At 38.9% G+C, this 13,704-nt stretch overlaps 1 protein-coding gene across 2 annotated transcripts in view; it reads right to left on the bottom strand.

The window, feature by feature from the left end:
- Positions 1-5,365: 5,365 nt before the first annotated feature.
- The window catches only part of RASA2 (RAS p21 protein activator 2), a 123,297-nt gene continuing 114,958 nt past the window's right edge, over positions 5,366-13,704 (bottom strand). For both annotated transcript variants that reach the window (XM_045832142.1, XM_045832143.1), the window contains 5 exons: positions 11,883-11,965; positions 11,047-11,255; positions 10,229-10,332; positions 9,686-9,875; positions 5,366-7,978 (listed from right to left, as the gene is read on the bottom strand). In XM_045832142.1, coding sequence (XP_045688098.1) covers positions 7,948-7,978; positions 9,686-9,875; positions 10,229-10,332; positions 11,047-11,255; positions 11,883-11,965 — 617 coding nt within the window. In that variant the 3' untranslated portion in view covers positions 5,366-7,947. The remainder of the gene's footprint in view (positions 7,979-9,685; positions 9,876-10,228; positions 10,333-11,046; positions 11,256-11,882; positions 11,966-13,704) is intronic.

Here is a 13,704-nt window from a genome sequence, read left to right as displayed (position 1 = left end):
ACTGAGGACCTGGCCCACAACCCAGGCATGTGCCCTGACTGGCTATTAAACCGGTGATGCTTTGATTCGAAGGCCCACACTCAGTCCACTGAGCTATACCAGCTAGGGCTAGTTATGAGTTAGTTTGAGGCAGTGAATGATTTGCTTTATTTTCTTCTACAAATGTGTTTGAAATTTAGCATTTTTAGTTGTTTTTTTTTTAAACTACCACACAAAAAAAATACCAACAGATTCCCAGAGTGATCGTTACACTATTATTGGTTCCAGGTTTTAATTCCCCTCCCCCTCTGGAAGGAAGGGGGCTTCCGACAAGAAACAAAGGCAGCCACAGGAGGGAAACATGCCTGCATCTGTGCCTCATACTCTTTGATCACTGAAAGGGCCAATTATCACCCAAAATGTCTTCTGTGACCTGAGAATGTGACTGTCAGTCCCTTCGGCTCCTTATTTGGGTCCAAGTGAAATCACCTTCAAAAGTCAGTGTTAGCTTTGCTGTTTTAAAGCAGCTTTTTGTCTCTGAACTGTTAAAAGATAAACTGAGGCATACTGAGCACTTTAAGAGTTGATTTGAGCAAAAACCAGCTGGAATCGAGCAGTGTCAAACCAGAAGTGCATACAGGAGCTCTCTGCCCAACCAGGGGAAAGACGTACAGAGAAGGTGCAGATGCAGAGAGAGGGATTGGTTGGTTGTATCTTAAAGCCTAGTTGGCAGTTTGTGATTGGTGGTCCTTAGTGTTTGATTTCATTATCTTGAGGCATTTAGTCTTAGATTTTGGTTTACTTATACAGTCCACCACGACATCAGAGTCACCCCAGTACAATGGTCTCCTTGTTCAGCTAATTTACCACCACCTTGGCAGAACAGGTGCTGGGCTCTTTTCCTACACCAGGCTGTTCCATTTGTCAGTTAGTTATTTCATTAATGACAAGGACGCTATTCATTTTTCTAAAAACATATTCCAATCCATTTATTTTCCTTTACTGAATTTATTGGGGTGACACTGTTAAATAAAACTATATGGGTTTCAGGTGCACAATTTTACATCATCTGTACACTGTATTGTGTGTTCACCACCCCAAGTTAAGTCTTTGTTCATTACCATTTATCTCCCCTACACCCTCCTCTCCCTCCTCCACCCCTTTCCCACCTGCAACCACTGTTGTCTATATCCCCAAGTTTTTTCTTTTCCACTCTATCCCCCACCCCTACCCAGCTGTCAGCCTGCTCTCTATCTAAGAGTCTGTCCTATTTTGCTTGTTCAGTTTTTTTTTATTAGATTCCACATGAGTGAAATCATATGGTACTTGTCTCTGACTGGCTTATTTCACTTAGCACAATGCTTCCCACATCCATCCAATTATTTTCTCTAAGGGTTATAGGAGGAAGAGGAGGAGAATACAATTTTACAGGGCCTAACAGGTGACCCTCAGTGTTTCTAAATTGGTCCATGGTTGTGGAGCTTTGGAGGAGAGCTGGGAACATTCTCCTAGGAAGGGTCCACCAAAGGTACTGAATTGTCCACACAAATAGTTGGGGTGGAGGGTGAGTGGGAGGATCCTGGGGGTTGTCTGGCTATTGAAGTTGTAGAGGAATCCTCAGGTCACTCTGGTCCAGTCTCTAGCCTGACTGTGAGCAACTTGAGGGCAGCATCTTAGGGTTTCTTGGTTTAGCAGAGAGCTTAGTGACTAGCAAGGGCTCAAAGTCTTGTGTGTGTGTGTGTGTGTGTGTGTGTGTGTGTGTTTTAGAGAGAGGTAGGGAGGAAGAAAGAGAGGGAGAGAAACATCAATGTGTGCCTGCCTCTCATGCACCCCCTACTGGGGACCAGGCCTGCAACCCAGGCATGTGCCCTGGCTGGGAATCGAACCAATGACCCTTTGCTTCGCAGTCTGGCGCTCAATCCACTGAGCCACACCAGCCAGGGCCCAAAGTCTTGTTCTTAAAAGAGAGCAACTTTAAAATTTTACCTGTGTAGGGAAACCAAAGCCCAAAGGGGTTATTTGACCAAGATTGTAATTTCTAGGGTGACTTTCAACCAAGGCCCTTGCTACTCCATCACTAGCTGTAGAATGTTATTAATTCATGGAATAGTACTGTCTTCCTCATCGGAGGGCAAGGGGCTCTGGGTACAATAAAGCCCCTCTCTATCCTTGGAATCATTTATAATCTAGTAAGGAAGATATGTGCAGTGCATAAAACTAGATAAAATATGTGCTGGTACTTTCAAGGTGATTTAAGTGGACCTGGTTTCCAGGAGTCACTAACGTGGACACAGAAAATAACATGTACACATCTTCTGGAGCCTTAGCTTAGTAAATGTCCCCTCCTTTCCTCCAGTTGCTTAGGCCACTGGAGCCTCCTAGACTCTTTCCTTTTCCCACATTCCATCTGTCAACAGGTCCTGTTGGCTCTACCCTCAAATATAAGCCAGCCCCACTCTCTCACATGCTTGGGATGCCAGCTCACGGGGTCCCATACTTACTCCCACGCTCTGAGAGTCTCCTCACACAGCAGCCAAAACAATCTGAAGGTGAGTTGATCACGTTACTCTGCTGCTCCAAACCTTCCCCCTAGTCTACCTTGCCCTTTCTTCACCCACTCATTTTGTTCTGGCCACACCGATCTTGCTGTTTCGAGCACACCAGGCATTTTATTTCACCTGCCTGAAAGGATTTCCCCCTACATATCCTTATGACCCCCTTTCCTCACTTCTTTCGATTTCTATTCAAGTATCTCCTTCCTGGTGAGGCCTTCCCTAACCGCCTAGTTGTAAATTCTGTCCCCACCTCTCCCAGTCTCATTTCCCTGCTCAACTTTGCTTCAACATTCTTACTGCCATCTGACATGATTTACTGTTCATTCAGTTTTCCTTCTCTCTTCAGGACATGAGTTCCAAGGAGGCAATGCTTTGGGCTGTATTCTTACTACTGACACACACTTTCACGTGGAGTTTGGAACTGAGACTTGGGATCAGGATTTACAAGTTTACATTAGCCCATATTCCAGTACTCCCCAAACTTTAAAAACGAGTGTCTCACACTTACACAAGTATCTCAGCCTCCACACTAGGGTGACAATCAGTCTCATCTATTGGTATCAGTCAAGATTGTGTCAAGCTTTTTTTGATTTACAAAATTAGGTGGTGGTTTGAATTAAGTGTAAAATGGTAACATTGACTATGACTTTTTAAAAAAAGATTTTATTTTTATTTTTTAGAGAGGGAAGGAAGGGAGAAAGAGAAACATCAATGTGCAGTTGCTGGGGGTCATGGCCTGCAACCCAGGCATGCACCCTGAACTGGGAATCGAACCTGCAACACTTTGGTTCGCAGCCCGAGCTCAATCCACTGAGCTATGCCAGCCAGGGCTACTATGACTTTTTAAACTGTATACCCTCCTACCCCTGAGCCTCCTCTCTCCTCCAGAGATTCCGAAATGCCTCTCCAGGGGTCACTTACTCATCCTGCACTAAGGCTGTCTAAAGTTACAGGTGTTTCTTTAACAGTCCAGGCAGTGTGGCCTCTCAGTTCTGGGAGGAGTTGAGAAATACATTAAATTTGGACGAGAGTGTTGCTCGCCCCAGGCAAAAGCAGAGCAATATGAAGAAAGTACAAAGGTTTTAATGGTATGAAACCTAGAGGATCTCAACAAGGCTGAAAATGAAATCTTAACAGGACTTTAGTGTAATTAAACAGGTTACACTTTCTCTGCTGTTGATATAAAATATACACATAAGCTTAAAATATGGTAGCAAATGGTGTCACCAACTAAGAAGTCGAATGCAAGATGACAAGGCGAAGAATGAACCTTTTGGCCAGAGAAGCCCAAACCTCCGGAGCAGATGTGTATGAGGAATCAAGACTCAGAACACTGGTCAGTTTGTTTTGAAGCACATCATATGTACCCTGAAGGGTCAGCACTGGCCACTGACCTACAGTAGAGAAGCAGCAGACCTGCACACAGCAGTGCCGAGCTGTGTCTCATTTTTTATTCTTGTGCATGCATAAACAGGCTTGGCCTGGCCTCAGGTGTCTTATTTGGAACCCACCTAAGGTATGGCCCCCTTTGTCTTCAAAGAACTAGCTTGTTTACATCATGGAATAGATACCTAGTTCTTTAATGTTTCTGACGAGTTCTATCCAAACACACGGACTAGTGTGAGGGGAGCGTCTGGTATTTCAATAAAAATAAGATCCTTGGAGATTCAGAATCTTATCCCTTCTTCTTCACTAACCTCAGCCCCCTGTGGAGTCGCAGGGGCTGTTTTATGAAGGTTTACTTAGAGATGTTAAGAGGGCTGTTGAAGTCCTACTGGGAAGGACTCATGCTTCCCACATTGGGGGCACAAGTTTCTAACTGTTTTTTGGTGCCGTCACTTCACATTCTCTAGACGGCTCAGCAAAATGGCACACGACCTATGTCCAACCCCTGGAAGTGTGCACCGAAAGCTGATCTGTGGGGCAGGCTCCCCTGCAGAGTCCGAGCGGGACCTGAGTGACCAGAGGCTATGGCGTTGACCTTCTCAAGAAGAGTAGAACGTGGCATCCTTCAAAAAGTCTAACGAAGGCTGAAAACTCAGCTCTAACCTGTTTACCCAGACAGGAGTGGAATACGCTCCTGAACATCGGACGTGCATGGCTCTGAGGGATGATGGGACTCTGTGTGGCACATTGTGGGTCCTCAAACCAAATGTGCTGAATGCATAAACAGGTGACAACCACCGTCCATCAAACACCAGCCTACTTAAATGCAAGAATACTGAGCTCCTTCCAGGCTGCTTCACTCTTCTTTGTAATTGGGGATTTCTCACTTCTGCTGTTCCCTTACTAACCGATAAGGTACACTAATTTTAAATAAGAATTCCTAAGTCAGTAAGAAAGTATGGTCTCACAAAGAATGGACAGGCTTCTTGTAATTTATTTGAGTTATTTCTAAGCAACAGTTACAAAAGTCTTTAATTTTTATAATATTCTTGATAAGAAAATAAAATTTAAATAAAAATATGCTCTCAACAATATGATATGGTTGCAGAAATTCACTACATTGTTTTGATAACTTACATTTTAAAACCAGACACTGTAAAAACCAGTATTTACTAGCAACATATTAATTACCAATATATAAAAATGGAAGCAAATTATATCAATCAAGGTTGGGAATTTAACTCCAGAATGAGTCGTGTGTTTTTCACCTACTGTAAGGACACCCAGGAAGCTTTGTTGCATTTCTGTCTTTACAGGATGTACTGTTAAAGCGGATGAAAGGTGCTTTTTACTTGTTTAAAAAATCTTCTTTCTAAAACCTGGCATGAATGAGCCTTTCTGATAAATGACTGGAATTAGGCACAAACAGAAACAAAAGCCACAGCATTGGTTATATTTTTTAATATCATGAGGAAAGCCTAGTTTGACACTTAACTATTACCCATGACATTATAAACATATTTCTTTGGCAAATAAAATCATTCTACTTGATAAATTATATACTTGGGAGTAAAAAACTTTGCTATTGCTCATTGTCATATTAAATGGATATTAAAAGAACAAAGCTGAACAAAAAACAAAACAAATAATAACAACAGAACAAGCAACAAATCACCACAATTTCAACTGATAGAAATGGCTAAACTAAGACCTGGAACTGGCATTTATGGCAAGAGTTTCTCTTTATCATCCCTCTCTCCTTCTTGGGGTTTACAGGGTTTTGGGGTAAAGTGAGCTGCTATGTATTTTTCCAAGGGGGTGGGAAAGGCAGAGAAACAGATCAGGTAGTAAAAATCAGAAGTACCTTGGTTATCTAGGGTCCTATTGACAGAGCTTCTTATTTCAGAAGACTTTCAAAGAAAATTAATTTAATTTCACATTATGACTTTTTAGGCTGTGCCAGCCTGATTAATTCCAGTAAAAGTGGCTGCTAAAAAGTGTCACGTGGAGAAGATAACTGGATGACTGAAACCTTCCCTTCAGATTCACGTGTTCACACAGCCTTGGTCTCCCTGGTAATGCCAGGATCTGTAAAAAACACTCCTATTTGGAGATCTGACATTACAAAATTCTAGAAGAATATTTCTTTTGCCTTGAATAAGAACAGCAGAGGACTAAAAACCACCAAGAGTGTCGAGTGGTGTGGACAATGCTCATGTGTCCTTTTCAGGGTGACAGTTTGGAGACTCTTAAAAGGAAACTGCAAGCTAAATGAAATTCAACAGCAAAAAATTTATTGAATGGTTAAATTCCTTCATATTTCTAAAGCACTGTACTTTATAGAATCTACAAGGCCATAAAATTTAAAGAACTCTTTCAAATTTCTCTTTAAAATAGACCAGGAATAACCTACCATAATGCACATGAGAGCTGTTTCTTAATAAAACCAATTGATTTTTACAAGTCATTCAGAGAAATACATTGCTCAATTAGAATCATTTATGGAATAACTTTGATTATGTGCCAATGGTCTTTAAAACTCCTACCTAGTAACAACATAATTTAATAACAATTACTCACAAATAACATAATTGGTAAAGTATATCTTAAAATATAGCTTATGCTCAGGGAAACAACAACAGAAAAAGCACTACTAGCTAGACTTACATTAATAAGTCACAGTTTTAAACAGGAACATGTAAATACCCCCAGGTTCAAAGTACCACATTTAGAAAATGTTTGAATGTAAAAAGACAAAATAAGAGAGTACCATGGCTTTTAATACTGATGAAGCAAAATGTGTCTCTCTCAACTTCAACACGGCAACTTGCTTCGACTGCTAACTTACAGGTTATGGTTTTTAGGATAAAAGTAAAGTATGGTAAACAGGATTCAAACAGATGCTTGTCCAAATTCCATTCGGCTAGCAGGCAGTAATGAAACAGGAATGAAATATAAACATTTTCAGGAAAGCACTATTTCTAGACTTAAACAGTGATCATTGAACTGATCGTAGAGATTAGATACCTTGGAGTATCTAAAGTATAATCTGGGGCTGGGAGCCTCGATTATTAAAGTGCGCCAAGTGGCTGTTCTTGAGTTAGCTCTCCGCTCGAGAACAGTCACGCCAGGAGGAGGGCGTATTGGTGGTGGCCCTTTATAATGAATGGAGTGGCAGGTGAAGTGAGGTGGTTTTCCCTCCACCTTCTTTCACTGGTTACTTTCTCTTCTTTTTCAGAAGAAATGTCCTTAGAAGTCACGTGAATCTGAACCCTCAAGAAAAATGAGTACCTGATATTTAAAACAATGAAAAAAATTTAGTGGTCTCATTTTATTTCACTTGCCACCACTCATCCCAAATGTAAACAAGATGCACTTGATAGCACACGTTCCCTGATTCCTCCTGTCTGAGTTCTGTTTCCATCTTAAAATAAGCAAACGGGTCTATCAACTTTTGAGGATGCTCTGGCAGTTTTCTAAAGTGTCTGTCATTGTCCCTAATGTAATCTGTAAGGACTACTGGGCCAAAGGAAAACCTTTTATTATTAGTTTTCTATTTCAAAGATGGATGGTCTAGATGAACTAAATGGAAAGCTCTGAGTTGTCATGGACTGGGACTTTCTAGAAAAACAACACAATGTTGGCAGTATAGAGCAGGCACTAATGGTAGTGAAGAGTCCACTGAACATGAGGTGTTACAAGAAGAAATGGTTTCCAGCTATGGAGTTCTTTTTTTCTAAACAAAGCTTTTGTAGGAAGATTCTTTCTACTAAAAAGAAGTTGCAGAAACATGGCTTTCAACACATAGATATGAAGGGAATCTTGGGTTTCAAATTCCCTAGTAATGCATCAATACAAGGATTCCCAAACAATTAATTTCAATTATTAAATATTAAATACAATGTGAATGCAGGTAAAACTGAAGCCAGTGTTCATTCTTAAATACTATGAATAAAATATACGATGAATCAAGAAACTCCAACAAAGATAGTATTTTCCAGTTCTTCTGAATCAAATGGTCAAACTCTTAAGATGTTTTCCCAACAATTGGGTTTTCCCTACAGGAAAAAAGAAAAGAAAATCATTTTTCAAAAGGTAAAGAATGTAATATTTTAGAAAGTGACAAATATCTCATACTCTCCATTATGTATGTGTAGTTTTCCCTTGATACTCTCTCATGCCAAGTCTTGCGAGTTATTTCATTAACTCAACAAGTATTTACTGACCGCCTATTAAACATCAGGCACTATTTCAGAAGCTACAGATACAACAGTGAGCAAAATCAACAAAACCCTTTGACCTCATGGAGCTTACATTTTAGTATAGGGAAAATAGAATAAATAAATAAAATATTTAGTACACAGAGACTGGTATTTTTTAATGGAGAAAATAAAGCTGGGAGGGGGCCCAGCGTGTGTGCATGAGGGGGACCTACTATTTAAGGCAGGTCCAGCCCTGGCTAGGACCTCACTCAGAGACCCCCTGGGGCTCCCAAACTGCATGCCTGCCGGTGGAAGAGAAGTGATTACACCAGCATAGAGAAGATGGGGGTGCGATGTTGACAATACCCTTCAAATGTACTGAGCCTTCTATTCAGGGAAAACACAAACATTTACACCTGTCAAACTCATTTTTATTGTTCATAAATCACAAATATAATTATTAATCCACACAATTAAAAAATATTTAAAACGGTGGGGCCAGGACTCAAAGTCCCCTCACTAATCAGCTGTGTGACCTTGGGCAAGGCACTTACCCTGCCTGAGCCTCAGTCCCCCCAGCTGTAAATGGGAAAATAACAATGTTAGGCTGATGTGAGGATCAATGGGAGAGTGTACATTGTGGCAAACACTTATTCGTTGGTCTAAGAACCATCTGCTACCTATTCAGTTCTATGTCAACAGAAACCAGATTCTAGTGCTAGTCCTGGGCAGCCCTGTAGTCTAGGGGAAGCTGAGGCCAACTGTAGATAAGTCTCCTCTCTCTCAGTGAGGAGAAAACAGCCTTCCCCCTCTGGACACTATTATAGAAAAATGTGAGTCTTTGAACTGCTGTACCCCAACTATGACCATGAAGGGACAAGCCTGAGGAAGACAGAAACCCTGTTGAGGATGGCCAAGTGGCTGGATGAACCTTGATGAGTGTTAGCTGGTGAACTAACAACTGTAGAAGTTAAAATTAGACTTAAAAGATTTCTTATTGGTTAGGCCTTCAGTTGGGGCTTTCTGTTACTTGTGCCCCAAACAATCTAAGTGATGTGATGTGAAGTATGAGGCACAGTTCCTGGTGCTGGAGTCAGCTCCTGATAAATGTTATCCATTTATCCAGGTACATCTGAGATGGATCCAAAAATCTACTATAAAATATTTTGGCACTTTTCTATCAGGTTTTTTTGTTTTAATTATTTACTATGTATAAGGCATTATGGGAGAAACTAAGGAAAGGAGAGGATCAGTAAAAATAAAAAAAAAAACAAAAAACAACAACAACAGGCTACTGAGTATTCCACTTAATGAATGTGACGTTAGAGTGTGACATAAGAAGCGGTGATGAAGTACAGCACCAACATAAGGAAATGGTACCAGGCCTAAAAAGATGAAGATCACTGTGTGAGTGGCCAGGGAAACTTACACAAGAGAAAGCTTCTGAGCTGGGTCTTGAAAGACATAGGTAAGCAGGAGGCCTGTATTTCGTGAGTACACAGCAGTACGGTCAATCTCAAACTATGTTTAAAAATATTTTGAAAGTGTTTTAAAAATACTTACTTGCTCCCATATTTTGCACTGCTTGATCTTTTCTTCCTATACTTTTCATGAGGTTCATCTAGCTTCTCAACGACACTTTTTATTTGCTGAATTGTCTTAAAGGTTGTAACAGAATCCTCGATTACGAAGCTGGAATAATCATCAGGCTCTTTCTGGGGTCCTTGATACACTGCTATACTTCCGCAAGCCTCTACAATGAGCAGCGAAATCTCTGATCAGACAACTGTATTTCAAAATGTAATTAGTAACAGAGATAAGAACTTTTCAAGTGTCTTAAGGTGGGGAGATTTCCCCTGGAAATTCACAGATAACCAAAATATATTCAATTTATTAATTATGATCACATTTATGCAAAAATAGTATTTTTACTTCATGAATATCTATGAAAAATGCCCACCTTGGAGAGTTTGTCAACTTTCATATAAGTAACATTTTGATAAATCTATGAGTATTTTTAATTTTTAAGATAATGCCAAAGTAATACTTCAGGAACTGGTAATTAAGGATCATGGTTACATAAAAACATTTTAATCATACATTTACCTTCCATTTTCTGTAGCTTAGGTGAACTGAGGGTAAAAAGGGAGTAAATTCTTTCTGTTTCTCTGTCTTCATCAATATCTATTTGGATGTCTGCAGGGATACCTCTATGATAAAAACAAAATTAAAGACATTGGAAAAATTTCACTTTGTTGACATACCAAAGACTTTTGGAGATTTGAAATTTAAAAAACAACAGAATTTTGCAGAAGGAACCTCAGAAACTTAGTCTCACTTTATAATTAAATTAAACAGGGCCAGCCCTGGCTGGCGTAGCTCAGTGGATTGAGCGCAGGCTGGGAACCAAAGTGTCCCAGGTTCGATTCCCAGCCAGGGTACATTCCTGGGTTGCAGGCCAGAACCCCTAGCAACCACACATTGATGTGTCTCTCTCTCTCTCTCTCCCTCTCCCTCTCTCTCTCTCCCTCTCTCTCCCTCCCTTCCCTCTCTAAAATAAATATAAAAAAAAAATTAAACAGGGCCAACAGAGGTTTGGTTATTATGTAACTCTAATCAAAAGGAGGGGAATTTAGAAGTAAAATAATTTTCATAACCTGTGCTTCATCACAATAGCAATGTGTTACTTCTGAAGTCTACAGGGAGACAACAGCTGTTCCACACAGTGAAACCCATTCTGGACACTACATAAATGTTAACACACAGTATATGATCTTGGTGTCTGGTGTCTTTCCCTTTGCATGTTTTCAAGGTTCATGTATGTTGTAACATATATCACTACTCCATTCCCCTTCATGGCTAACACTCCATTGGATAGCTAGGCCACATAAGAAACACTGCTTTTTAAATCAGAAGACACTTACGCAGTACAGGGCTTGCAGCCTCGAGCGTTTTCACTGGTCTCCTGGCAGCAGAGCCAGCTGCCATTCAGATATGCAGAGGGATGATAAGAACTGAGCCTGTTCTGATTGCATCGGCTCACCCTGCAGAGCACGTCTATCCATTCATTAGCTTCCACACAATTATTTGCCTGGACATAGAGTGGTTTCTCCGTATGTATGACTTGGAACATCTTTATAGGCAATTCAGATAAAAAGTTAGTAACAGTATCAAAACCAACACATAGTACAAAACAGGAAAACGTATATAAGAGAAATAGAGTTTGCTTGGCTCAGGTATCTTGAACTGTTACATGTCAAGCAATCTAAGTCACATGATACTAAATAGTACATTATTATATAATTTTTAGAAACCACACATGCCCAAAGGAACAGACTATCATAAAATAGGAATTAAGGGAGGGGATTTTACTTGGAGAAAAAAGTGTAAGTAAAGGCAAAGCAGCGGGAAAATACAGAAAAAGAAGAAAATCCTCTTGGTTGGCTGGAGTATAATGGTATGTAGTGAGTGGCAGCAGAAGATAAAACTGTACAGATTGGTTGACTATATTACTACAAGACTTGAATGTCAAACTGAAAAGTTTCATAGGGTAATATTGAGAAAAGTACCTTTAACTTAATAAGCTAGGCAGACTATACAAAGCATCAACAATAATGGACAATTTTAAGACAGAGACCTAACCAGCAATGATAGAGTATTGATGATTAATTGGCAAATACTAAAATGACCAACCTCTTGAAAATTTTTGAGTAGGTAATTATATGCAATTTAAAAAGTTTTACTTATTTCTGTAACTCACATTTTTCTTGTTGAAAGAGCTATCTTCCAGTTTTTCCACAGCAAGAATGTTTTTCACTGGAATTGTGTAAAGTGCATCTTTGCCTAATAATAAAAGAAGTACAAAAAAATAAAATAACTTCCTCAGAATTATAAAGAGGCTAATGGTGTAAGATTTAAATTCATTCTCGATGGTATAAGTAACTACAGATTTCCAAATTGCACATGTATAAATAGTATTTTTATGGAACAGATAAATTAATTGTTTTCTATAAAGAGACTTCCTCTTTTTTTCAAAAACTAAAACATTTTCCAAGAGAAATGTGGAAATAAATTTAATCTCTATGTAGAAAATAAAAACAATATTTTAATACATTTACCATTATATTTTATTTTGCTGTGAGACCATATTCAAAAAGGATTCTTCAGTTTATTAGAATAAATTCTCATAAATCTTTTTTTAACATCAATATTATTTTGTAAAGTGTTATATTATTTTGTAACATTATGTAGGGACTAAAAATACATAGTAATAGAGGCATACTCAAAACTTGCTAAAACATGGAATTTTCAGGCATGAAATTATTATATGAGCAGTGAATTTGATTATATCTAAGTGGACTTTTCTAGTTTTTCAATCTAATATTTAATTAAGGGGTTAAACCCCAAAATAAATAAATAAATAAATAAATATCTACCTACCTACCTATTTACTGAGAGAGGGGAAGGGAGGGGGAAAGAGAAGGAGAGAAATATTGATTGGTTGCCTCTAGTATGTGCCCCAACCAGAGGTATCTAATCCGCTACCCAGGCATGTGCCCCGTTCAGGAATTGAACTGGCAACCTTTTGCTTTGCAGGATGACGTCCAACCAACCGAGCCATACCAGTAGAGGCAAAATAATTATTTTAAATTGAAAAATTGTTCATTACTATCACATGTTGGCTGGTCAGCTGACCAAAGCTACCAAATTTACTCTAAGAGATATAGGAAACAAAAGTAAAAATTTTATTTGGTAGAGTGAATCTTTAACCTAATTTAAGAATTTGGAAATTTGAGTTTGCTAAAGGAGCTCCATAATAATATGGCATAAAAGATAAGATACATTTTAACCTACAAGTTACTTGAGAATAGACTTGATCTCATATAGTCATAGAAACTATAAACAAATAGAATTACAACCTTTTCTGGTCATTTGGTAATGTTGTTCTTAGAAAATCAAAGCTTTGCTTTACTTCCCACCAAACTTTGTTTTAATGACATGTGGACCAAAGTGCTGGAGGTTAAGACTTTTACATTTTATATTAGTCCATGGATTAATATATATAGCTTTTTGGTCAAAGACAATTATTTGGTTAATAAAGGTTTTCTTTTTGGTCAGAGAGGTTAACATAGACTGTTTGCTAAACCTGGTTTCTATAATAAAATCTAAAACTTGTATAATTTAAGCAAAAGTGATACATAAAAAAAAAGATAGGAAGCCACTTATTTCAACTATCATACTGAATGTCTACTATATACCAGACACTGTATCCCACTTGGGATAAAGCAGTAAACAGAACACATAAGGCCCCTAGTAAAGTTTACATTTAGATCTGGAAAGATCGACAAAAGTAAATACCAGGCATAAACAAATGCTATAATGAAAATAACCCGAGGTGATATGGTAGAAAGTAATTGGGAAGTTACTTTAATTGGATGGTTGGGGAAAACTTTTATGAGGAAACAACATTTAACTTTAACAAATACAAATTGTAAATGCATGGGAAGTAAGAAAAGACTATCAGCAGTCTCCTGGAAGCAGACAAGGTCAAATTTATAGCGGGGGAGGGGAGAGTGTGGAGG

The sequence above is a fragment of the Phyllostomus hastatus genome, unplaced genomic scaffold (assembly GCF_019186645.2).
Source record: "Phyllostomus hastatus isolate PE091 unplaced genomic scaffold, TTU_PhHast_1.1 phas_contig_16, whole genome shotgun sequence".
In the NCBI taxonomy this organism is placed as follows: domain Eukaryota; kingdom Metazoa; phylum Chordata; class Mammalia; order Chiroptera; family Phyllostomidae; genus Phyllostomus; species Phyllostomus hastatus.
This window is presented reverse-complemented; position numbering and strand designations above follow the sequence as displayed.